Below are 24,942 nucleotides of genomic sequence, written 5' to 3' on the forward strand. Positions count from 1 at the left end.
AAGTGATTTATCTTAATACAATGCCGCAGTTACGGTATCCAACAGAGCAGGAGGGGACCACGAGTTCCCTCTGTGCAAATGTAACCCGTGTCTGTTAAAGGCAGCGGGGCTGCTTCTTTACTCACCCTGCTGTGAATCAGGAGTAACCAATTCCCCTGAAGTTACACCCCCCCCCCCCCATTAGACTGAGAATCATAGAATATCAGGGTTGGAAGGGACCTCAGGAGGTCATCTAGTCCAACCCCCTGCTCAAAGCAGGACCAATCCCTAACTAAATCATCCCAGCCTGACCCTAAAAACCTCAAAGGAAGCAGATTCCACCTCCTCCCTAGGTAACCCCTTCCAGTGCTTCACCACTCTCCTAGCCAAAAACTTTTCCCTAATATCCAACCTAAACCTCCCCCACTGCAACTTGAGACCATTACTCCTTGTTCTGTCATCTACTACCACTGAGAACAGTCTAGATCCATCCTCTTTGGACCCCCCTTTCAGGTAGTTGAATGCAGCTATCAAATCCCCCCTCACTCTTCTCTCCTGCAGACTAAACAATCCCCCTTCCCTCAGCCTCTCCTCATAAATCATGTGTTCCAGTCCCCTAATCATTTTTGTTGCCCACCACTGGATGCTTTCCAATTTTTCCACATCCTTCTTGTAGTGTGGGGCCCCAACCTGGACACAATACTCCAGATGAGGCCCCCCCAATGTCGAATAGAGGGGAACGATCACATCCCTGGATCTGCTGGCAATGCCCCTATTTATACAACCCCAAATGCGGTTAACCTTCTTGGCAACAAGGTCGCACTGTTGACTCATCTCCAGCTTCTTGTCCACTGTAGAGAAGAGGCAGGTGTTGCAAATTAGAGTCCATCCAGCCGCCCAATCCCTGTTAGGAAAAAAATAACCAGGAGGCCACTGAAGCGGCTGGGGGGGAAGCGTTTGCTCCTTCATGCCCTGGGGGACATGTCTGTGGCTCTGCATTGCCTTTTCGGAGGAGTTGCGGGGCGGATCGGAACTTTCAACGAGACGCCGGTCTGGGGAGGTGGCATACGATCAGGGAAAGCCAGGCGTGGGGGCGGGAGCAAAGGCAGAGATCGTGTATGTGTGTGTCGGGGGGGAGGCTATAAAAGTTAAGGCGAGTGCCTAGTGCTGTGTTGGAGAATCCCAGATCATCCACCGCCGCAAACCGGCTCAGCACCCTGGCGGAGCTGCTGGGGCGAAGGCGAGCCGAGAAGAGGCGATTTGTGACTGATTGCACAAGGAGAAGCAGGAGGAAATCACCAGCCGGGGCTCTCTCGCTCTGACTTCAATCCAGCTCCTCCCCCCGGGTGGCTGTGGCTTTGCCTTCCATCCAAAAGCCGGATCAGCAAAGCCAGCCCTGGGGGGGTTGGGTGGGGAGGGGGGATAAGAAAAGAGAGAGAGAGAGAAGACAGCGAATCCAGCCCTGCCTGCAGCAAATTCATCCCTGCCTGAAACTTGCATGGAGTTGGTGCCGTGTCCCCTCTGCTCCGGGTAAATCTGCAGCCCCCCCTTGGTGTGTGTGTCTCTCTCTCAGCCTCTCGCCCTCCTCGCCAGCATCCGCAGCCATGGGAAAAGTTACGGGCCGGTCCCCAGCGGGCTGGCGCCTTGCTCTGCTGGCCGGGACCTGGCTCTTCCAATTCCTCGGCACCAGCGAGGCGGCAATAACCTGCCGCGCCTGCCTGGCCCCGGGCAAGCCGCCTGGGCCGGGATTCTTGTCCATCCCCTTGCGGCCGGGCCGCGGGGAAGAGGCGAGGAGGTTCCCGGCGGCTGGGGGGAAAGCGACCGGCCCCGCTGCTCCCAGCCAGGAGAAACCGAGCGGCCAGCCCGACCCCCGCGCATCCCTCGCTGGCCCCGGCCGGGCCCGGGCTCCCCTCCGGGGGACTGCGCCCGCCCTGCCGGGCCGGCGAGGCGCAGAGCGGAGCCCGGCCGGGCGTGCGCCCCGCGGCAGCAGGCTGAGAAGGAGCCAGGCGGAGCGGAGGAGAGCCAGGGGGGTCCCGGCGGAGCGGGACCAGCAGGGCAGGGAGGCGGCGGCAGCATCCCCCGAGCAGCCGCAGGGCAAAGCCACCCGCTTCAGGCTGGAGGAGCTGAGATTGACCAGCACCACCTTCGCCCTGGCCGGGGACTCGGCGCACAACCAAGCCATGGTGCACTGGTCGGGCCACAACAGCAGCGTGAGTAACCCCAGCCCCGGGGCGGGCGGCGGGGATGCCCGGACCCCGGGGGCGGTGCAGCGCCGGGTGGCGGGCACGGTGCGGAAAGCCGGGCCGGGCTCCTGGCTCGAGCGGTTCTCTGGGATCTGGCCCTTCGCATCGGGCGTCGCTCGGCAGTTTGCAGCCGGGCAAAAGTGCTTCTCGTGCCTTTCTGCTGGGGGAAAAGTTTTCTCCCCCTCCACCAGCCACCTGAGTTGCACTCTCGTGGCTCTTAACAGGGTGAGGCCGTGGGGAGGTTGGGAGAGAGGGCAGCGGGAGAGAAGGGCTGTGACTGGAGAGGAGAGGGCAGTGTCTTCCCTGGACATGGAGCAATCGGTGGGAGTCCTCAGATCCCCAGATCCTCCCCAGCTCGCCTGCGATGCATTCTCGGGTGTCCTGAGCAACCGCGACTGAGCGAAGATGCAAGTTACATGGCAGAGTCGGAGTTCCCTTCGGTCCCCCCCTCCCCTTTCCCTACACAGCTCGGGTCTGCAGTCCAGTGTGTGCCCTAGGGGCGGACAGATGCTGGGGGAAATGAATCAGACCCAAACTTGAAGGGGTGGGTGTGTGCGCGCAGCAGAGCGAGGGCTCCAGCAGAGGAACAAAGCGGCGGTTGTTTAGTTTGTCCCCGTGGTGGTAAAACGAGACAGTCCCTCTATCTCCCAGAACCCAGATCTCTTCCCTGGGAATAGCAGCAACAAAGAGTAGGTGACTCCATTTCCAAGACCAAGGGAGCATTCATGCCACACAGTGCGGAAGTTTTGTTTTTTTTTATCAAGTTAGCTTGAGCTCCGCTCCCTCTGAGCCTTGGCTCAATGGGACCTGGAGCTGGGATCTTATACCCGTGAGAAACAGTCCTTGTTTTGCTTTCTTGCGTGTCAGATCTAGTCCTGCTAAGGCGGAAGTTTGGACTTCGCTGGGTGATTAAATGTTCAAAGTTCTGTGTCTGTTCACTTGAAAGGAGCAAAGAGAATGCTCAGAAGAGCTCAGAAGAGCACCTTAGGGTGAGATGCAGTCATAGCAGGGACACGCTCTTCTTGTTTATCGAGGAGATCAGGGACTCAGGCTAATAGGTTCCGAGTTGTTTTCAGCTCTTACGCTGCTCTCGAATACAATTTCTGGCTATGCTGCAGGGATATGTGTGTGCTTCCCTTCAGCTTTTGGTATCACTTTAAAATAATGGCCTGATCATTATGAATTCCTTTTGGTATTAAGGTAAATCATCATGAGCCCATTTCGTATTCATGTAGATGTCATAAGCACTTCTCTGTGATTCAGCCTTCATTGACTGGACCAGTATTTTATAGTCTTATCAGGAGTTTTTTTAATCAAATCATTGAAGCAGAAATTCTCACCAGCCAGGTTTTCAGGACCTTTCCACCCACCTTAACTGTTAGATCTCTCACAGGTGCTACTAAAATTAATCCTCTAGTTTGATCTCCAGTCTTCTAAAACTGATTGAGTTTGCCACCTTTTTTAAAGGGATTCATTTGTTGAGCAAGGGCTTGTGACTTTAAAAAAGCCATCAAGCATTCTGGGCATGTGGTACATGGAATTAGATATTTAGTTTTACATTAAAAAAATATTTTGGTCCAATACTCCAACATGAAGTGTAAAATAATACAAATCAATTTACTGTATGATAGCTTTGGTTTACAGGAGGTGAGACTAGATGACTACAAGCGTCCCTTCCGGCTTTATAACCGAAGGACGTATTTTGGGATGGGGTGGGGAAGTGCTTTGGCTAATTAGCGACGTTCTTCCCAAACAACTGTCTGTCAGGGTCATGCAGACACCTGGCTTCTGCTGTCCAGGAAGATGCCAAGCCAAGCCATCCGGTGCTATGATCACCTCCAACCTCACATAAGTAGAGCAACGTTGGGCCCCAGCTGTAATTGGTTGGGAAATGATTAGGGCAAACCTGATTGGTGGTGTTAATTCAGCAGGTAGCACCCTTTTTCCCTAGAGCAGCACAGAGCCAATGTCCCACCCTGGTGCTTTGGGGCATTATGTTGTGTGGTGTGCAGTCTTTTGAATGAAAAGTACAATGTGATCCTCTCTGTGTGGACAGTGAAGATCCCTTGGCATTTTTTTTTTTTTTTTTGCAGAAGTGGCTGTTAACCCTATTGTCCTGGCCAGATTCCAATCTGGGTGATTATCTTTCCTACTGCAGTTTTAGTGGGATGCAATATAAGTCTTCATGTTTTGTCCTGAACCGTTATGTAAGTGCTGCTGTTAAAGATCCTTCACACTTCACCCAGACATGGCTGCACTTCAGTGCTGGTTGTAGTGTGTGTCTGTGGTACATTGGGAAAGCGCTTTGGGATCCCTTTAGATGAAAGATGCTGTAATAAATGTAACCTTGTTGCCATAGAGTTGTTATAGTACAGAGGTGGCCAACTTCAGCCTGAGATGGAGCCGGAATTTGCCAATGTAGTTTGCCAAAGAGCCACAGTAATACGTCAGCAGCTCCCCCACCCCGCTCCCAGCGCCTCCCGCCCACCGGCAGCCCCGCTGATCAGCGTGTCCTCCTCCCTCCCCACACCTCCCCATCAGCTGTTTTATGACGTGCAGGACGCTCTGGGCGGCGGGAAGGGGGAGAAGCAAGGGCACGGCAGGCTCAGGGGCGGGGGCGGGAAGGGGTGGAGTGGGGGCAGGACATGCGGCAGAGCCAGGGGTTGGGCAGTGAGCACCTCCCGGCACATTGGAGAGTTGGCACCTGTAGTTCCAGCCCCAGAGTCCGTGCCTAGACAAGGAGCCGCATATTAACCTCTGAAGAGCTGTCTGTGGCTCCAGAGCCACAGGTTGGCCACCCCTGCTCTGGTAAATAGCAACCATTGTTACTGACCCCAGACTAATTCAGTATTTTGGAGTATGTTTCAGTATTTCAGTAGTTGGCTCTTTTACTTAGGACACTATTACATCAAGGTATAACCCGTACAAAACAAATCCTTTCTCCTGCCTCAAACTGAATAAAGTACCCACATATGTAGCTTTGATTTCAAGAACAGATGGGGCTGTTTATTTGAAGGGAATAAAGGCACAAGATCGTAAACCCTTTTGGATAGAGGCTGACTTTTTGTTTGGTGTTTGTCCAGTACCTAGCACAATGGGGTCCTGGTCCATTACTAGGGCTCTTTTTAGGGACTACCACAATACAAATAAATAATAATGACCAAATTCATCCATGGTGTAACTCCATTGAAGTCAGTAGTTTTACATCAGGGGCTAATTTGGCGCATTATTGATCCATATTTGTACTGTTCACTGTGTCCTCTAAGGACATGATCCATTTCTCCAATTGAAATCAATGGGTGTCTTTCCATTGGCCTCAGTTGGAACTGGAGATTGGGCCCTGGTAAGATGAGGTTTCTCTGAAAATTCTTACTCCAAAAGCTTGCAGTCAAACTCCCATATAGATGGGGATTGTCTTGCCATCAGAGGTGATTTTGAACCAGACACATGGAAATCTAGGATTCCTGGAAATATAGCAAACTTTAATGCTCCTAATGGGAACAAATATTAGTTAAGAGTAAATAGAGACTCGTCTTTAGTAACTGCATATAAATGCATATTGATAAAACACAGGAGAATTCATGCTTGGTACAGGCGGAGTGCAGAGAGGTTGGGTTGCTGAAATCGATGCCCCTATCCTGGGTCTGGCACACAGGATCATTTCTTGACTTCCATTCCATTGACCCATCCCTACGGAAGCCTTCTGCAATCAGCTAACGAATGGTTGGCACGGAGACTCTTTCCGTAGCATTTAGGGGCTGTGCAAGTGTTTCAGTATGACCATGTCATCAATGTTTCTCCCCCACCACACACACACAGATTCCATATATGGGGTGTAAGTGGGGCTGAAGGCTTTGTGCTGGTCCTCCGCCCCACGGGGGATTTATGCCACCGGTTTGGAACCTGCTACTGGGTGTGACCTCTTGTATTATTTTGCAATTATCTTGCAGTTTTGCAAGTGTCTTCCAGTTTGGTGCATCAAGTCAGTGTAGATTTGGTGTCCCCACAGCTCCCTTGAGCCTCTTCTCAGGCTGCTGTCACACAGCTGTAGAAGATGGGTGGAGTTTGAAGGTGGAGCTACAATGCCTGCAGGTTATTGTTCTCACAGGATAGGGTGTCACCTTGCAGAGGAGAACCCTGAGGATAGTTTTACTGTGGGGTTCAGGAGCATTAGGTTATGGGTGGTTCCAACCACCTGGTCTTCAGAAGATTGCACAGAGTTGCTGAAGCCTCAAATCTGCCTCTGCCCTAGATTTGCTGAGAGTGAGTCTAGTGAATCTATTGCTTGCTGGAAAGACAGCCAGAGAGCAAAGCACAGGAAGACCTGAGGAGGTAAATGGGAGGTCCATGGGAAGAAAAGCCTTAATATCATGCTAGAGGATCCTCCTGTGAAGGAATGCAGCACATGTCCCTAGTAATGCAGTAGTAAGTTGCCCGGAACTGGAAAGGGTCTTCTACTGCTTTCTTGCAGCTGGAACAGGTGAAGAGTTGATAATAATACCTAGCACTTAGTGGTAGACCTCAAAGAGGATAAGTTTGGTCCCCGCTTTACAGATGAGAAATTGACTTGTTCGTAGTCAATCAACCAGCACCAGAGATGGGAACGGAACCTATATACTGTGGGTCCCAGCACAGTACTCCATCCACTGGGCTGTACTGCTTCTCTTCAGATTGCTGGAAAGGCAGAGGTGGATTTTTTTGAGGTCATCATTGAGAACAGTCATTCTGAGACTGCTGGACGTGGACTCTAGGTCAAACACAAAGCAGCCTGTCTGAGCCACTTCTTAATTCTATCCATTGGATAAAATCCATCGGGCAGGTGGAATCTGTGGAGGATGCAGCCTGTGAAGATTGTCATCTCAGTGGTCAGGTGAAGCAATTAGATAGGAGGGGAAAAGCATGGTCTCTTTTTATGAGCGAGTGTACAGACAAGAGTTTGTTGTGAGACTCCACAGCAGACTTTGCCTGATGTTCAGCTTGGCCTTTCCAATAACAACTGAAAGGCAGAACAATAGTGTGATTTTATTATATAAGTGACCTGGGTAGAGAACTTCTGCATTAATTATTTATAATTAGTTAATTATCCTTGGAATTTAAACATATATGCTAAAGGCAATTTCATACATTCTCAAGTATAATAAGTAGAAACTTGAATTGTTGGGATTCAAATTGCCAATAGCTTGAACTGGAATGAAGCTTTGCCTTTGACTTGGAACACTCTGGGTATTACAATGTAATGTATTCCATTTTGCACACAAATGAATATAAAAGAATGTAATGCATCAGTCATATGGTAAAATCACCGTAAATTGCTTATGAGCCTCTCTTCAGAAGAGAAACAGAGAAAATGTTGACAAAGTTTCATTTGTTTTCTGAGCATTTGATTCTTCAGGTGGCGCATTTGTCCATGAAATGTGTCACAATTATGATCATCATCTGTCATTCCATCACAACTAGATGGTTCAACATGGAAGTGCTTGCTCTCGGTGGGTATTCCTCAAAAAACATCCTGTCTTTGGGCACACTGAATGGCTGGCAACTGCCATATTTCTTCTGATGACTTGCTGATAACCCATCACCCTCCTTTCACTCTGGGGCATTATTCCCAGAATGGAAATTTCACTGAGGTGGTTTCAAGGAACCTGACGATAGCCATGGAACCTGCAGCAAGCTATGGTGTCAAGACAGCAGTTATGTCCAGGTTTATATGGATATCTCTGTCTCTGGAAGTGCCTACCTAACTGATTCAGGTCATGTTGTCTTTTGTATGGTTGTTGGTGTACAGGAAATAGAGCTGAAACTAGAGGTGAATTCATGTAAGCCGGATGGCAGCATTAAAATACACTGCAATGTAACGTTTCAGAGTAACAGCCGTGTTAGTCTGTATTTGCAAAAAGAAAAGGAGTACTTGTGGCACCTTAGAGACTAACCAATTTATTTGAGCATAAGCTTTCGTGAGCTACAGCTCACTTCATTGGATGCATACTGTGGAAAATACAGAAGATGTTTTTATACACACAAACCACGAAAAAATGGGTGATTATCACTACAAAAGGTTTTTTCTCCCCCCACCCCACTCTCCTGCTGGTAATAGCTTATGTAAAGTGATCACTCTCCTTACAATTTGTATGATAATCAAGGTGGGCCATTTCCAGCACAAATCCAGGTTTTCTCCCCCCCCGCAAAAAAACCCCCACTCTCCTGTTGGTAATAGCTTATCTAAAGTGATCACTCTCCTTACAATGTGTATGATAATCAAGGTGGGCCATTTCCAGCACAAATCCAGGTTTTCTCTCCCCCCCCCCCAAAAAAAAAAAAGAAAACCCACTCTCCTGTTGGTAATAGCTTATCTAAAGTGATCACTCTCCTTACAATGTGTATGATAATCAAGGTGGGCCATTTCCAGCACAAATCCAGGTTTTCTCTCCCCCCCCCCCCCCAAAAAAAAAAGAAAACCCACTCTCCTGTTGGTAATAGCTTATCTAAAGTGATCACTCTCCTTACAATGTGTATGATAATCAAGGTGGGCCATTTCCAGCACAAATTCAGGGTTTAACAAGAACGTCTGCAATGTAATGTTCATTAACAGACAAAAATAATAATAAGCCAGATCCTGAAGTTATTATTTACTCAGGCAAACTTCTCACTGATGTCAATGGAAATGTCTGTATAAAGATTGAATGAAAACAGAGAGGATTTAGCTCAACAACATTAATGCCACACACAAAATAGATATATATAAATCCCTGTTTCATTTTCTGTTCTTTTGGCTCACACCTGCTACTCTTTATACTTCATAAAATCCTTTATTTGCACTATAGATCTAAATAATATCCTATATATCAAGATCTCAGTGGGAGAAAACATCAACATCTCCACTCAAACCTTGAATTAGGAAATTATTTCTCCAACAAATGCATGAGATTTTCATCTTTCCAAACAAATCAAACAGCTATAAAAATTTTTCTGTCTTTACGGTCATCCATCTATAGCTATATTTCCTTGTGGGATAAAACAAAAGTTTTTAATACACAGCAACTATAATACACACAGAGAATATTTTTCAAGAGTGGCCATGTGATGACAGAAAGTAATGAAGCAAAGAAGACTTACGTGATTGGGAGAAAGGATTTTCTTAGAGAATATCTAGTCTCTGAGGAAGTCTATGGGAGACCTTGACAAACTGAGGAGCTCCCATCCAGTTTGGATAGACATGGCCAGTGGCTTCCAGTTTCTCATACTTTGTTCTACATGCCCAAAGAAAAAAAGTTTTGCCACCCAAACTGCCATTCTTGAGGCTAGACTTGTTCATGACCCACTGGAAGTCATGACGGTCAGGTTGGGTATCCATGCAATAGGGATCTACATTTCTATGTTGTTAAATGAAAATGGGCCTTGATTCCAATTCCCAGTGGGAGCTTTGGGTGTTAGACTTTAATTATTTGGGATCTTTAATTGTATATATAGATCCTGAAACTGTAAAATTACTGGTTTCAGAGTGGCAGTCGTGTTAGTCTGTATCCTCAAAAAGAACAGGAGGACTTGTGGCACCTTAGAGACTAACAAATTTATTTGAGCATAAGCTTTCGTGAGCTAAAGCACAACATGTGGATGGGCGCCAAAGGGAAACATCCAGGAGGGCTGAGTCCTGGGGGAAGAGCCGAGCTGAAGAAGCATTTCAAGTTCTGCCCCTCCGAGCCTGTGGCTTGGCGCCGAGCCAAGAACACAGCCAAGGGAGGTGGCATCTGAGGCCCGGGGGGAGACCCCCATGGCCCATGCATCCGATGAAGTGAGCTGTAGCTCATGAAAGCTAATGCTCAAATAAATTTGTTAGTCTCTAAAGTGCCACAAGTCCTCCTGTTCTTTTTGTAAAATTACTTTCATCCAATCTGCATAGTTTGCAGTCTCTCTTCTAAAATCAAACCATAGTTGGAATAGGATCATTTAATCCATAATGCTCAGGGTCTGTAACACAACAATTATTGTTTGTTGGTACTACACTTCCTTTCCTCTGAGGAACTCCAAGCACTTCAGAATCAATTAAACCTCCCATCAACCTCCCTTTGAGGTACATCATCCCCTGTAATAAGGAACCAGGGCTTCTCTGTTGATTCCCCCTGTCAGAAGGCATTAGAACCTTGCTGAAGTTCTGCGGATTTTGTGGCAAGTGTGCTTATTATCTCTGCCTGGAATATAAGGGAGATGGGAGTGGTTCTCTAGAGGGAAAGGGAGCTAGATAGAGGAGGGGAATCCCCCAGAGAGCCAAGCTCAGGAAAGGCCCTAGGTATGCGAAACAATCCCAAACTGACTGCTTCTCCCTGGCCTCTAAATTCTTCCCACAACTATTACTTCCCTCTGACTCTGGCTGATGAATTTGGACGTTATACAAAGGCTTATGCCTCTCTCCCTGTGGGAACAGAATGTCTGGGTGGGACTGGAAGCTGCTTCAGGCTACGGGGCTGTGTGTCTTGCTGCTAATTCGGAGGAGGTTTCCTTCCTCCCAGCAGAGTTGCAGAACTCACACGAGATTAGGAGACATTAGAGAACACATGACAAAGCAAGGTGCTTTCTGTAGCATTACATTCTCGAATGCTGAAGCAGCTGGGTACAGTAGAAACTATTGGACTGTCTGGGGTGGCATAAATACCACAGCATCTCTACTACCCAAAATATACTGCTGGTGTTTAAAGAGTGCAGCTGAAGCTCATTCATCAAGGAGATTTGCCAATTGCCGCCAGAAATAGGCAGTTCACTGCTTATCAACTAGTGTCTGACTGATCACTTTTTGTTGTCCCTTATAACCTAAGCGCACATTTGCAAGTATCTTCACGCTATGCACAGATCGGCCTAATCAAGAGCAAGAAAGAAGGGTGGGGGGGGAAGGGGGATGGAAGAAGATAATTCACAATCGTTCTTTTGGATGCAGACATCTTCCAGCGAGCTATGGGTCTGATGCAGCAGTATGAGGTACAGGGCATTTAGCAACATTCACGAGGCTCTTAGCACCTTACATGATATAATCCTGATTGAATTTTTATGTCTACGTCATATCTGCATTAAGTTCAATGTCATTTTGGCCAGTGATAACTTATAACCATCAATGCAATCAGTGTTACCTGTAATTTTGAGATGCTTTGGTATGATGGCAATAGGCATTTCAGAAAATCGTTAAGTTTCAAGGATGAGCAAGAAGGAATCTCCTTGGATTTTTCCAAATTGTATTTCCTTAAGTGCATTTAAACTAGAGCCGAGTGAATAATTCAAAGGAAATAATTTATTCAACAAATTTAGCCTCTTTTTCTGTTGACAAATTGTTCATGATCATCCCGTGGTTTTCTCAGATGTGTTTGTTCATAATTACTCACCAAGTTCCTGATCCAAAACCCATCTGAAATCAATGAAAAGCTTCCCAATGACTTCAGTGGGCTTTGAAAGGCCCCAGCTAATCACCATGAATAATTCTTGCTCTGTAGACTTGTGTCATTAAAACTGTATTTTAATTGGGTGAGTAGATCAGTTTTCAGTTCCCTGATTGGATCAGTGTAATTCTCTAACACTGGATTAAGGGTCCTTGTCTCCACCAATAATCTTGCCAGTAAATTCCTTTGCCAGAAAAATCTCAGAAAACAAACACAAAAGAGGCATGAACACAGGTAAAACTAATGCTATTTTATGCTCAAGTGAAGATTCATGGGACATTTTTTTTAAAAGAAGAATTTACCCAGATCTCATTTAAACATAGGTATTTAATGCTAGAAATTATAATTATTGTCAAGATCATGCGATGTTTGCACAGGGATTTGACCTGGAAATTTGATTTGCTGACTGTGAAGATTTAGCTGGGCTTATAGGAAAAAAGATAAAATTTTTAAATAAATCATTTTTGGAAAAAATCAGAGTTGTGCCAGGTGCGCCCCTTAGAGCTGATGTAGCGTCTGAGAACATGGTGTGCTGGGGTGTTTTTTATCCATCCTGGAGACACACCCGGCCAAAGAGCATGCAACATTGCTTTTGAATATAATGAGCGCGTATAGGGTGAGCACAGTGGTAAAGAGGTGGTGATGGACTAGGCCTTGTCTCACTCCCATACATGGCAAAGGAGAGCTCTACACTGGCTCAGAAGACGCTGAAGGGGGGGCAGGGCCGGGCTGGGCTAGGGTAGGGAACGTAGGATCTGTGCTTAACTCTGACTCAGCGGCCTAAAAGCCCCTCAGAAGAGGCACTGAGGGCACCAGCCACTATTTCAGCCCGCAAGCTAAAAGAGTGGCCAAAGAGATGCTAGGATGCAGCTCTGGGTCCTTGTTGCAAGTAGAGAGAGTTGGCTTTGTTTTGTTTTTGTTTTTTGAATGAAAAATGGCCTTTTTTAACAATTAACGGTTTAGCAAATTTAATTTTTTCCGGATTTTGATGGAAAAATCCAAAACCTGAGGGAAAATGTTTGTTTTATGATCATTTTTGGTTTATAATAACTGAAGTTTTAGGCTTTTTTTTTTTTTGGTCCCAAAAGCTAAGAATTTCAACTCCTCAACCCAAATTTTTCATTTTGGGTTGCTGTTATTCCTCCCCCCCGCCCCCCCGGAAAATATCTACCCGGCTCCAAATATCCCTGGTCACATGTTTAATCACTTGTTTAGATTGACGGTGTCACTTTAAATAGTGACAGATATTGAATTTAGACCCCTTGAAAAAGCTGGGGAGACTTGTGCTATTTATCATTCAAAACAATCTTTAGAATCTCCAGCGAGCGCTTATCTGTTTCCTTTCTTCCTCCAGAGTTTCACTGAGAGAGCATTGAAATGCCTTAGTCATTTTCTTCATGCTAAAGACAGCAATTTCATCTGATGGACTTGGCAGTTCTCTATTTCTTCCTCCCTGGTGGAATATTACTTTTTCCTTCTCTGTGCCCTTGATACAAAATACTCTGTTTCTGTTCACTGCTCTTCTGATCCCCTTTCCCTGTGCCACCCACAACCACGAAATGTTGACACCGTTCCCTGGATACCACTAGGAAATGGACAGACTGCAATAGAAACAATGAGTTACACAATCTGAATTGTCATCTTAAAGCTGAGATCATCACCATAATGTGACAAGCAGCAACAGCTAAGACAGCAAGTTAGGGCTTGACTCATAAAATAAATAAATAAATAATGCTATATACCTGTAAGTGTAGGTGTAAAAGTTGTCATGTTCCCACTACACCTCTGGGCTGTAGAAGGCACATGTTTCTACTAATGGGTGAGAAAATGTCTCCATACGCAACTAGCTTAGTAATTATCAGACTGAAAAACAATCCAACAATGCACCTTCGATTGTGATCCTGTAGCTCGCATGAGCTGAGCAGGCTGAGCCATGTTAGTAATTAGATAGGGGGAGCTCCAGTTGCTGGATGGTGCTGGTTATTCAGCAGATGGCACTCTTCACTCTGAATTAGTTCTGAGCGATGGCATTGTGCTACCGGAGTTGCTGCCTTTCAGATGAGATGTAGTAGAATGAAACTCGAGCCAACTGTGAGTAGGAAAATTCCCATGGCAATTTTTGCAGGAACAGTGAATGTCAGTCCAAATTTGAATATAGTGGTTCCATTCTGCTTACCTGAAACTCCTTTTGTCATTTTCAGTTAGATTATTCATTGTTTGCATTGCACCAAAAAGTGAGGGCCAAATTTATCCCTGATGTCAGTGGAAATACATCAGGTGAGAATTTGAGCCAAGTTGCTTTTCATTTTCTGTCCTAAACTATTCCTTAGCATTGCTGTGTGCTGTTAATGAGCTGCCATGTTACATCCCAGAGGGGGTTGTCTTTCTCTGGCTGGTGAAGTGATTCTTATATATACAGTCTGTACAATCTGTGAGTTGCTTGGGACTCATGTGGGTGAAAAGTGTTGTTCAAATCTAAGATCGAGTTGGCTGTACCGAGATTGGGAAAGAAGGGTCTTTTTTATTTTGTGTTTGTACAGCGCCTAGCACAATGGGGTCCTGGTCCAGGACTAGGGCTCCTCGGTGCTATAGTAAAACAAATAAATAACAATTGTGAGTGGAGATGGGTCTGAACCAAAACCTCCGATCCAAATACTGCCAAATTTCGGAGGCAGGATGGTGGACTGGAAATCTGAAGCTGGGACAGATATGGCCTGGCATTATAATGAGCAAGCCCAGTGTTGCAAACTCACACGATTTTATCACCAGTTTTGTGATATTTAATGTTTTGTCTTTTAAAACCCCACCTCCAGGAGTCAGGTGCCTGACTGAGAATCTCAGCTTTCCTTTTAAGAAAAAGAGAGAAGAAAAGAGTTTGAAAACATGATCTGAGCACACCCTTAGACTCTTAAACCAGAAGACAAATAAAATGAACCCCACATTTATTATATTTTAAAAATCATGGTTTTAAGCCAATTTCATTATTTTTGAGGGGCACGACTCTGGTTTTTGAAGCCTGAATTGTGATTTTTTTGTTGATGGCATGAGGTTGGTGATGCTGCAAAAACCAGATGCTTCTGAGGAATGTGTAAGAACCCTACAGCTGGCAGATGTGGGACAATCAGACAGAGGTCTCATGATGATCTCTAATAGAGGTTAGCTCCCTGAAACATGAGGCTTAACAACAAAATTTTTGGAAGGGATACTGATGATGATAACTCTGGATATTCTTGTTATCCATATAATCTGCCAATCCCTTTTTGAATTCTGCTTTCTTAATCTACCCACCCCCACTTTTTGTGTGTGTGTGTGTTTGCCTGGTTTTGTTTAATAGAAAAAAAACCCAACCAAAGCAGCAAATTGAACAAAATGTTGACAATTACAGTATGTGCCGATGCTTAGCTGGTGTAAATCAGTCTGGCTTCATCAAAATCAGTGGTGTTACCCTGATTTATACCGGCTGAGAATCTGACCTACCGGAATAGGCAGAGGAACATAAGAACGGCCATGGTGGGTTGGACCAAAGGTCCATCTAGCCCTGTATCCTGTCTTCTGACAGTGGCCAATGCCAAGTGCCCCAGAGGCAATGATCAAGTGATCCATCCCCTGTCACCCATTCCCAGCTTCTGGCAAACAGAGGCTAGGGACACCATCCCTGACCATCTTGGCTAATAGCCATTGATACACTAGCTTGCTTTCACTCAGCCAGAGATGACACAATGTTGACTTTAGAAATCATTTTATTGAGCGAGAAAGAGAAGGTTATCCATGATACAGGGATTACCTGCTTTTTTTGAAAAGTCAAATGGATTATTCAATGTCTATTTTAACAAACACCAGAAAGAGGCAAGAGATCTTGCTTTGGTTTCTCATATAGAGGGAGGCATATGTGACTCTGCAGTGCCCACTGCTCACAACCGACTCTGTAGTAAGGACTAAGCAATGCTCATCCTGCGAACATATCCAAGATTGACTAAAACTTCCCATTCTGCATCAGGACAAAACTGAGATCTCTTGAAATTTTTCATGCAAAACGAGAGATCTGAATAAGCCTGGTGATCAGGGCACTCTGCTGGGATACAGAAGATTGAGGTTCAGGTCCCTTCTCCACACACATCAGTAACACTAAAATAATTATTCAGCACGTTCTTCTGAACAACCCTACAGTAGCACAGAAATATTCACAAGCCCCCATGAGAAACCCTGCAATGGCAAACCAGAGTGTGTTGCTCAGTGGCCACGAACATCTCTACAACAATAAGGCATGTGCTGCCTACTACCCATGAACAACCCTAATACAACAAACCCCCACTGCTGACAAGCCATTGGTATTCATGAGCAATCTTGCAATAACAAGCCCAGTGCCGAGGAGCAAGCCAGTGTGTGCTCATTGTAGGCCAGGCTTGACATGAGTAATTGGATGTGGGTGAAGCCTCATTTCTTGGGAGATAGGATTAGGGAGGCAAATGGATGAGCAGGCTGGGAACAGAACATCTGTGCTAGCTAAGATAAGGGGGAACACCCAAGAGCCATTTACAATGGAGAAGATAACAGTGAATAAAGATAAGCCTGGAAGGTAAGACAAGCTAAAGAGTAAGTCATGCATGGACAGTGCATGCTCTACAAGGATTGGTTCCTGCAAAGTAACCAAGCCAATCCCAAAACGCGTGATGCAATGTAAAGTATATAAAAGAAGAGGTTTGCTGTGAAACTTTGGATGGCTGGTACACCTTATACCTAACCTTTATGTCTGAGTCTAATCAACTCAGCATAGCTTTGCTGTATATCAAATAAAGGAACCTGAGGGATGAGACTAGAGTGAAACTGAGTTCTTGGGGAGCGCAGAGGAAGTAGTCTGGGGGGAACCCCAACATTCATGAGCAGCCCTACAATAACAAACTAGTATGTGAGCAAAGGAGGAAAAAATCTGCTAAGAAATATATTTCAGGTTGGAACTTTCAAGGAATTTGCTATAAAGCAGTGAGGAGGGGAAATCCTGTGTCCTTTTCACTTTGCTGCTGTTTTCCCAAAGATATTGGCCCGTGTTCTGTGTTGCATTCAAACTTCTCTGCCTAGTGATGGTTTCAGAGTATCTTCTTCACCCACTGCTGCTAAATGAGAGCGTAGAGGACAGTTCCATTACCAGGAGGCCATTAAGCTGGGAGGTCCCCAAAGCACTTGTCACAAAGTTAGCATTGTCTGTATTCATGATTAAGCCAAGCCAAGCCTCTCAACAGCTCATTTCATGCAGGACCTATAATATCAGGTAGGCTTCAAGGGACTTTAATACTGTCACTTGCAAGAAATTGTTAGTTTGGTTTATCATCTTATTTTTCCTGTGAATGGCAGTAAATGCACAGGACAGCCAGATGGACTCTCCCGATCAGTAAACAGCAAATCATTGTAGGTCTTTTCTGCAGTGTGGGATTCCTCTCCCATGCACAAAGCATTCTGCACCCTCTGTGTGGAGGTTTAGGGGGTACAAAACAATGGGACTTGGGCTACTCAATTCAAGGTGCTTTTGAAAATCTCCTCCTTGGGGAGAATGAATGATATGTGACTGCTTCCCCTCACCGGCCCCGTCACGTGCTCAGATCTCCTCTGTGTATTGGTCTCTCTCAGCCCCCTTCCTGTCATTCAGGGATTGCAGAGGGCCCCTGACATGGCAGGTCCACTGTGTCCATCCATCACGAAGATTTGCTGCGGGGTCTATATGATGCACAGGTAAATTTCACCCATCATTTGAAACAGAGAGTTAACAAGAGACATTTTCCTCAGGGCTCTTTGACCTTTTCAGCAATGCCAACTGTAGTCAGGACTTCTAGGAAATGTGATAGCTCAGTATGTGGATGTGGTTGGCCTCTCCTAAGGTGTTTTTAAAGCGCTGCCAAGACCCATGCCTGATGTAGCAGCCGTGAATTTTTTGTCACTACTGTTAAGGTTCTGATGCCATGCCCATCACCATGGTATCTCAGTGATGAGTTTTCGGAGGAAAATAACTTTGAAAAGTTCTGATCAATCAGACCTAACTATATATATATAGCTTAAAATTAACCAGTGCGCTAATCAGAGAGAGAAAAGTATTGCACTTCCTTAGTGGTACAATTATTTCCATATTTTCATTATGCTCAGTAAAATCTCAAAATAAAGAAGTTTAGCATTAATCTTGGGCCTGATTCTCCACTCCTTTTACTGGTGTAAATCAGGAGCAATTCTTATGAAGGCAATGGAGTTACACGGTAAATCCATCTCTTTATTTCCTTTTGACTCTTAGCTATTGAAAGACCAGGCACAAAAGGAATAATTTCTGAAATAGATGAGATTCTGACAATGGTAGATCTCAATAAGAAATGCCCCTTTATGAGAAAATTGGCAAGAGACATAAATTGAGAAATCGCCATAAACAAGCAGCAAACAACGTGGCCTAAAGGACTTGCCAGCTCAATATGAAATGTTACAAAGGACATTTATTTTAAGCTCTTGTGTAACTGGTACTTGACTCCAGGAAGGCTAAAGAAATGATTAAGCAGATGGTGAGCTGTGTTGGAGGGAATTTGGAAAGAGGACAAAATCTCCATCTTTGGTGGTCATGTTCAAATATGTAGATCTGTTTGTTTGTGAGGAGGGTGTATAAATCCCCTTCAACTCTGGCAATGAAGCATCAGAGTAGCTACCTCCCCAGCAGCAGCTAATTGGTTGACCAACAGGAGATGGGACAAGAAACAGAAGGGGGTGGCTGCCAGAGAGGCTGAGAACTAGGCAGAATGGTTTGCTAATGGCTGGAAGCTGGAAGCTGCTCAAGGAGAAGAACGTGAGATCATTTGAGGATTAAGGTGAGACTCCTGGGGAGACCCTCCCACTCTAAGTGCAGTTCCCTTCTCTTACTCTCCAAGAGCTAGAGAAAGGCTGGACGTGCTGGAGTGCTGCGGCTACCAAGCCTACGAGGGATGTGACGGGGAGTTGAAGACCGTGGGAGCTGAGCTGAAAAGCCAAGAGAGCAAGGGCCAGCGTATAGTTTCAAGGGGCCCAAGCATAAGCCAGGAATAGGCTTCTAAGGGAAGTTGTGGAATCCCCGTCATTGGATGGTTTTAAGAACAGGTTAGACAAACATGCCAAGGATAGTCTCTTGGTCCAGCCTCAGCACAGGGGGATGGACTAGATGACCTCCTGAGGTCTCCTCCAGCCCTATATTTCTAGGATACTATGACAGGTGAGCCCCCTCTCACTGACATTAGTGAAACTTGCTAATGAGATGTGAATTAGACAATGACCCATTCATAATTTTGTTAGACTTACCTATAAGTGACTCAGCTGATCAAAAATATGGTCCACATATAGTTAGCCGATTTGGATTTTATTTGCTTACTGCTGGAAGATGAAAACATTTCCTAACAGAAAAAACATGGTGCAATAAGGTGTAGGAAACGGCATTAATGGAAAAATTAATCCCTCACATAAGGACACAATGAGATTGACAAATATGTTTTCAGATATTTGCCTCTCATGTACAGACAAAGAAAATGCACTGTCATTAAAGCCAAACCTCTCCTAGGAAGCATGTTTGAATATTCAAACGTAGGCATTTTAGCTGGTTGAAAAAATTTTGTTGGAAGAGTTTTTACCATTTGAAAATGCAGGTTAACTGGAATTGAAAGATTTTGCAGGACTGTGTCAGTATTTGAAGGAGAAAAGTTGAAAAATCATTTTGTTGTCCTCATTTTGTTTTGATAATGTCAACATGTTTTATTTTCACTCTATTATTTCAACTGATTTTGTTTTGACTTTTATATTACATGAAAATATAGATGAAATATTATGTTTAGCATCATTTAATTATATTGCTAGGTTCAAATGTCAAAACAAAATGAAATTAAACATTTCAATAGTTCAGAATCAAAATTTTTCAGAATATTTATTTTGTGAGAAACTGACTTTTCCGCTTTTTGTTTTCAAAATGTTGCTGTACTTTTCCAGGGAACCAAAAGTCTGGTTTCTGACCAGCTCTGACAAGTGTGCAAATGGGTTTATTTGAAAATCCCAGATTCCTTTAGGCAATTTTTAAGGTGGCTGCTTTACAAAGAAGCACTTCTTCACTGGTTCCTTAGCAATTCTGATAATGAGCTAAAAACAACTTTATTTTTATTTATTTCTTTACTAAAACTATCTGAGCTTTAGTCAAGTGCTACATGGAAGGTTAGAATTGTTGAAATTCAGCCATTTAATAGCTAGAGAGAGCACAGAGGAATGATAGATTGCAAGGCTAACTTTCAAAAGGGAGGTGTTATTCACTGCTTCTAACCCTGAACTACTGAGCAGATTGCATATTCTGGAAAGTTGAATGTAAATCTTTTCCTTAAGAATAAGTATTGTAAGTTGTTAGATGTGCAGTATTTTCCATACATAATAAATGGATTTAATCCCCTTATAACTGCAAATCCCCAAACAACCTTAACAATGTTATTCACTCCTCCAAAGTAGTCATCTTTAGTATTTTGAAGCACTGAAAAGTATACCAGGCATTTCTCAAAGTCAAAGAAACACTCACTTAGAGCACAGTCTTTCCATCCCGTGAAAAAAATTGAGATTTTTGAAAAATGTTCCCATTCCAAATTGGAACAAAAATTGAAATTTTTGAAAATTTTTCCAACAGAACATGGAAAAAAATGGATTCAGGTCAACGGAAACACTTTGTTTCTAGCCTGACTATTTTTAAAATTTAAAAAAGTATACTAAAATGAGCTTCACCTCCTAAATGAAAAATTGTTTTGAACCAGAAAGCCATCATTTTTTTTTGCTTACAAAATATCAAAATTCAAAGTTTTGACAACTTTGAAACTTTTTTCAAAAGTTTTCAAGCTGAGAAATTCATCAGAAGTGACCCCTTCCTGTGGAAAGATTCAGTTTTGGCAACTTTGGCATTTTTCAAGAAAAAAGTTCCGTCAAACATTTCCTGCCCAGCTCCCCACACAATCCCTGTCTCAAACAGTTGGCAGACTGTGTTTAGACAGGAGGTAACGAGTAGTGGTAATTCCGTCCACTGCAGGAACTCCTGGGAGAAATTCTATGGCCAGTGTTCTCATAGAAATGTAGGGCTGGAAAGGACCATGAGAAGGAGGTCAGACTAGATGGTGACACAGGGACTCCCTTTCGGCATACTCAGGAATCTGCTACAGGCAGTAAGGAGTGGATGGGTGAGACTTATAGTACTATGATCTTGTGGTTACTCAGTTTAGCCAGGTAAACACCTTGGTGGTTTAGTTAATGTGTTTTTTAAATTGAAAATAAGGACAATGAAGAGATGGGATGCAGAACACTACTTATTCCCTTGTTGTAGGAATCACAGAAATATATAGAGCCCGCCACCCTCTGAGCCAGGGTGGACATACTCTGGCTTGTGCGCCTCACTCTGCCATGCTAAAAATAGCTGTGTAGACATTTCATCTTGGGATGGAGCTTGGGCTCTGAAGCCCACCCGCTTCCTCGGCTTCAGAGCAGCCTGAGCTGCAACATCTACATAGCTGTGTGTGGCGTGGTGGCGCAAGCCCGAGTCTGTCGACCCAGGCTCAGAGCCTGACTGCCGTGGGCTGCCACTTGTTGTGTAGACGTAATCTTAAGGGGGTTGGGGCTTAGCCTCATCTGTGCCAGGTTTAACTGCCTCTCCGGGTGAAGGGAATGAATGTAGAGCATGTCAAGGGCAGCAGGAGACTAAGAATGACTCGCTAACAGGACAGACCCCCACACAGCCGATCTATAGTGAGAAAAGAGAACACCTGTGAGGAAGACAACCTACCATACCCAGACCTGACCACTGGGCAACACTGCCGGTAAGGGCTCCCCTTCACAATGTGCTGTTAAAGCGTGGGAGAGCAGCCAGGAAGGGGCCTATGCTGGGTGCATAGGGAGAGATCTTGGGAAGGAAAGTTTGAGTGACAGAGCAGACAACCCAACTGTGGCAGGGCAGGAGGTCCATAGCAGAGACTGGGTGTGGGTTCCCCCATGAGGGGGTATAGCTTCTTACTGTCAACAAGGGGACGAAGGGACTGATAGGAGAGCTGGAAGTTGGAGCAATAGAAAAGCTTAAAACGGCTTGAGAACAGCACAGGCCTGTGGAGGAAGAGCTGTGCTGGGCAAGAATCTGAGGGAAGGGAGGAAATTGATATTTATGTCTTCCACTGGACTTTGATTAACTCTGGAAGGGGTGGACGTTTGTAAATGAAAAGCACTGGAAGCTGGTGGTTGACCATCTGAAGGGGGAAACTGAGGCCGTACTCTGAGGCAAAGCTTTGGCAACGCATGGGCCCAAACCGAGACAAGGTAAGTCCCTGCTACTGAGGGTTTCCAATGAGGAGAAGCTAGTGGCTTGGCAAACCAGAGTTGGGAAAGAGCCCTGCATGTAGGGCAGCACCGTGAAAGAAAGTGCAATCATGCTTATGGGGGACATAGGTGAATGGGGTATTGAAGCTGGTGTTACTGGTGAAACCGGGGGAGCAATGAGGACAGTGTGATCAGGGAAGAGTATGAGGGGGCATATTACAGTATGTGTGACCTTGAAAGTGAGGGTGAAAAGTTTAAATCTGTTGTGATGGAGAAGAGGGAGGCAGTGGAGAGGTCCATGGTGGTTTTAGAAGCCACATCTGGAATGGACTGTAGAGGGGCAATGTGGGGACAGGAAAGACCAGAGCAAAAAGCTGTTGCATGTATCGAAATGGAAGGTGACAAGAGTTTTAGTTCTTAGATGGAGAAGAAAGCCTTGATCTTGTAAATGCTCAGAGGAAAAAAACTGGATATGAGGAGAGAACAAGAGGTAACAGTCAAAACCGACTTCTGTAGTTTTGAGCCTGCGGAACAGGGAAGATACTGCTGTTAGCAGAAACAAAGAAGAGGGGAAAAATTGGGTGGAAAACTAAGGAGCTCTGGTTTAGCCATGTTAATCTTGGGTTATTGGTGAGCCATCCCAGAAGAGATGTCCGAGAGTGGCAGAGTTGCAGGATTGGAAGAGGGAGATGATACCATGTGGGCTGATAAGTGTCTCGGGGTAGGGCATAAAGGGAAGAGTGGATCTGAATTGGATTCTTCATGCTACAATTTCTTCCAAATACACCCTGCTATTTGTACTTGACCTCAAAATGGAAAAGAATCAAAGACATCTTGTCACCTAGCCAGCACCAATGGAGCTTCTGAAGCCAACCAGCCAGAGCATCTGATGTGTCCATCTGATTAATCTGGTTTAACTGCATATCTGTGCTTAGACTCATAGCTTTAATCTGTAAACAAGCACCTCATCAGGGAACTAGGTAATTAAGCAAATTATATTGGAGAAACTTTGCCAGAGGAGATGTATTTTGTTTACCTTCTTGAATTTGGCAGGGAATGGCTTTCTGTTATAGAAGAGCTCCAGCACTCTACCCCAGAGACTATATTGTCTGGGACTGAAGAGAACACAAAGCGATTTTGTTCCTTTGCTCTTATGAGTAAAGCAGTAAGAAAAGAGACATGTCGGCAGATATCAGCTCAGTGGCTCAGGGGCGTCCGAGATTACATGGAGTGATACTGAGTAACTTCATGGCTCTTGGAGTCCTTGTGGATCTTATCGGAGATCATTTTTCTGAGAGCACAGCCCGATGATGCCTCTCTTAGGTGACTTGTCCCATAGTCGGCGATACATTCTCAGGAAAACATTCTGACACTATCAGATTAATTGTCTTGAGCCATCCAGAAGCCCAGCTACTCCATTCCAAGGAAGGCCTGCGGCAAAACTTATCCCCTGTGTTTCATAAGCCACAAACACCATTTTCCTGGCCAAGATTCGTGGAAGAAAATCCACCATTTTCATACTGCTTATCCCCTACAAGAGAGTTGGGTAGTCAGGTGGGATAACAAAATCACTGGTTACTTCCATGTTGTGGATTTTCATCTAGAGATTTTAAGGCCAGATGGGACCTCCTGTGGTGTGTGTCCCACAATAAGAAATTGATATCCTGTTGGCCATTGACTTTAGTGGAGCTACACCAGGGATGAATTTGGCTCATCATGCTTGTTAGTCTAATCTGGTTCTCGGCCTATTTGCAAGGGGTTGAAGTGTGAGTATATTGCGGCGATGGAGGAGGCAATCTCACTCCAATTATTAGTAGACAGGTGATCTCATCACAATCATCTGACCTCTCACCTCTTACCCCAATGTCATTCGGATGGAAGTCAATGCATTGGGTATTGCCAACCCCAGCGCTTAAAAACCATGAGTCAGGTCTCCCCAAAATCAGCTAGTTGCCTACAAATATTCATGGTTATAAAAAGTAATCCACTTTGGGTTCTCTTTTATTTGCCTCCTGCCATCTAAGGTTCTGGGATTCAAATTTTCAGGTTTGTCTCCACAACTATGAGGCTAGAAACTTTTTAAAGGAAAGATGAGATTCTGGACCATATTTTTAGGTCCGATTAGATTATTGCAGTGGTCCGTTGTGGCCTTGTAATCTGTGAATGAATCTTGTAACCATCTGACTCCAGGCATTATAAAAACCACCATTATGAAAACCACCAAGACTTTTGGTAAAATCATGGGAGTTGGCAATGCCGCTAAAGATGCCATCAGTAGCTTTCCGTGCCTCGGTTCTCTATTGATTGTTGCTACTGACAGAAGACTCTTGGACAGATTTAGTATTATTATTTTGCCAGAATTGCATACATGATAATAGCTCTCTAGATACAGTAACTAGATACAAGTAGATGAATGGAGTCATAATAAGTGCCTGGCATCTTTCATTTAAAGAGAATCTCTGTCAGGTTAGAAACAAAAGTAACTACAGTTTAGGAACTGTGTGGGGAGTCTGAAATAAATCCAGCAGATAGGGTGGGGCTGGGGGCCAGCTGCTGATGGCTTCAGAGAATGAGAAACAAAATGATGGGTCTCAGTGGAATAACAAAATATAGTCGAATTCAATACAAATCATTCCATTGTTATCAAAAGGTTCCATTCCAGCTCTAATGATGATTCAATTGCATTGTTCATTAGGGAGAAGTGGCTGGAGATTGTGTAACTTTTTTAATTAGCAAAATATTTCATCCTGACCATGATTTACCTGTGTTTGCACCTTAGCAACTTGTGGAGAATTAGATTTTACTTTTAAAGTGTGACCAAAAGGCAACATTGTAACGGCAACAGATGCGGGGAAAAGTTCTCTAAATTTCAAGATGCAAAAAGAGGCTACGCAGGATTGTGGAGATTGTGGAGAAGGGACTACAGGGATCCATGCAGTTATTAAGGGCCACATCCTCTGTTGGCATAAACTGGTGTCGCTCCATTG

General features: G+C 44.8%; 1 protein-coding gene across 2 annotated transcripts in view; it reads left to right on the top strand.

Moving 5' to 3' along the window:
• The first annotated feature begins 1,168 nt into the window (after nt 1–1,168).
• Nucleotides 1,169–24,942, top strand: part of SORCS1 (sortilin related VPS10 domain containing receptor 1) — a 392,569-nt gene continuing 368,795 nt past the window's right edge. For both annotated transcript variants that reach the window (XM_037905184.2, XM_043551774.1), the window contains exon 1: nt 1,169–2,189. In XM_037905184.2, the coding sequence (XP_037761112.2) occupies nt 1,584–2,189 (606 nt within the window). In that variant the 5' untranslated portion in view covers nt 1,169–1,583. The remainder of the gene's footprint in view (nt 2,190–24,942) is intronic.

Source organism: Chelonia mydas, chromosome 7 (genome assembly GCF_015237465.2).
Source record: "Chelonia mydas isolate rCheMyd1 chromosome 7, rCheMyd1.pri.v2, whole genome shotgun sequence".
Lineage (NCBI taxonomy): Eukaryota > Metazoa > Chordata > Testudines > Cheloniidae > Chelonia > Chelonia mydas.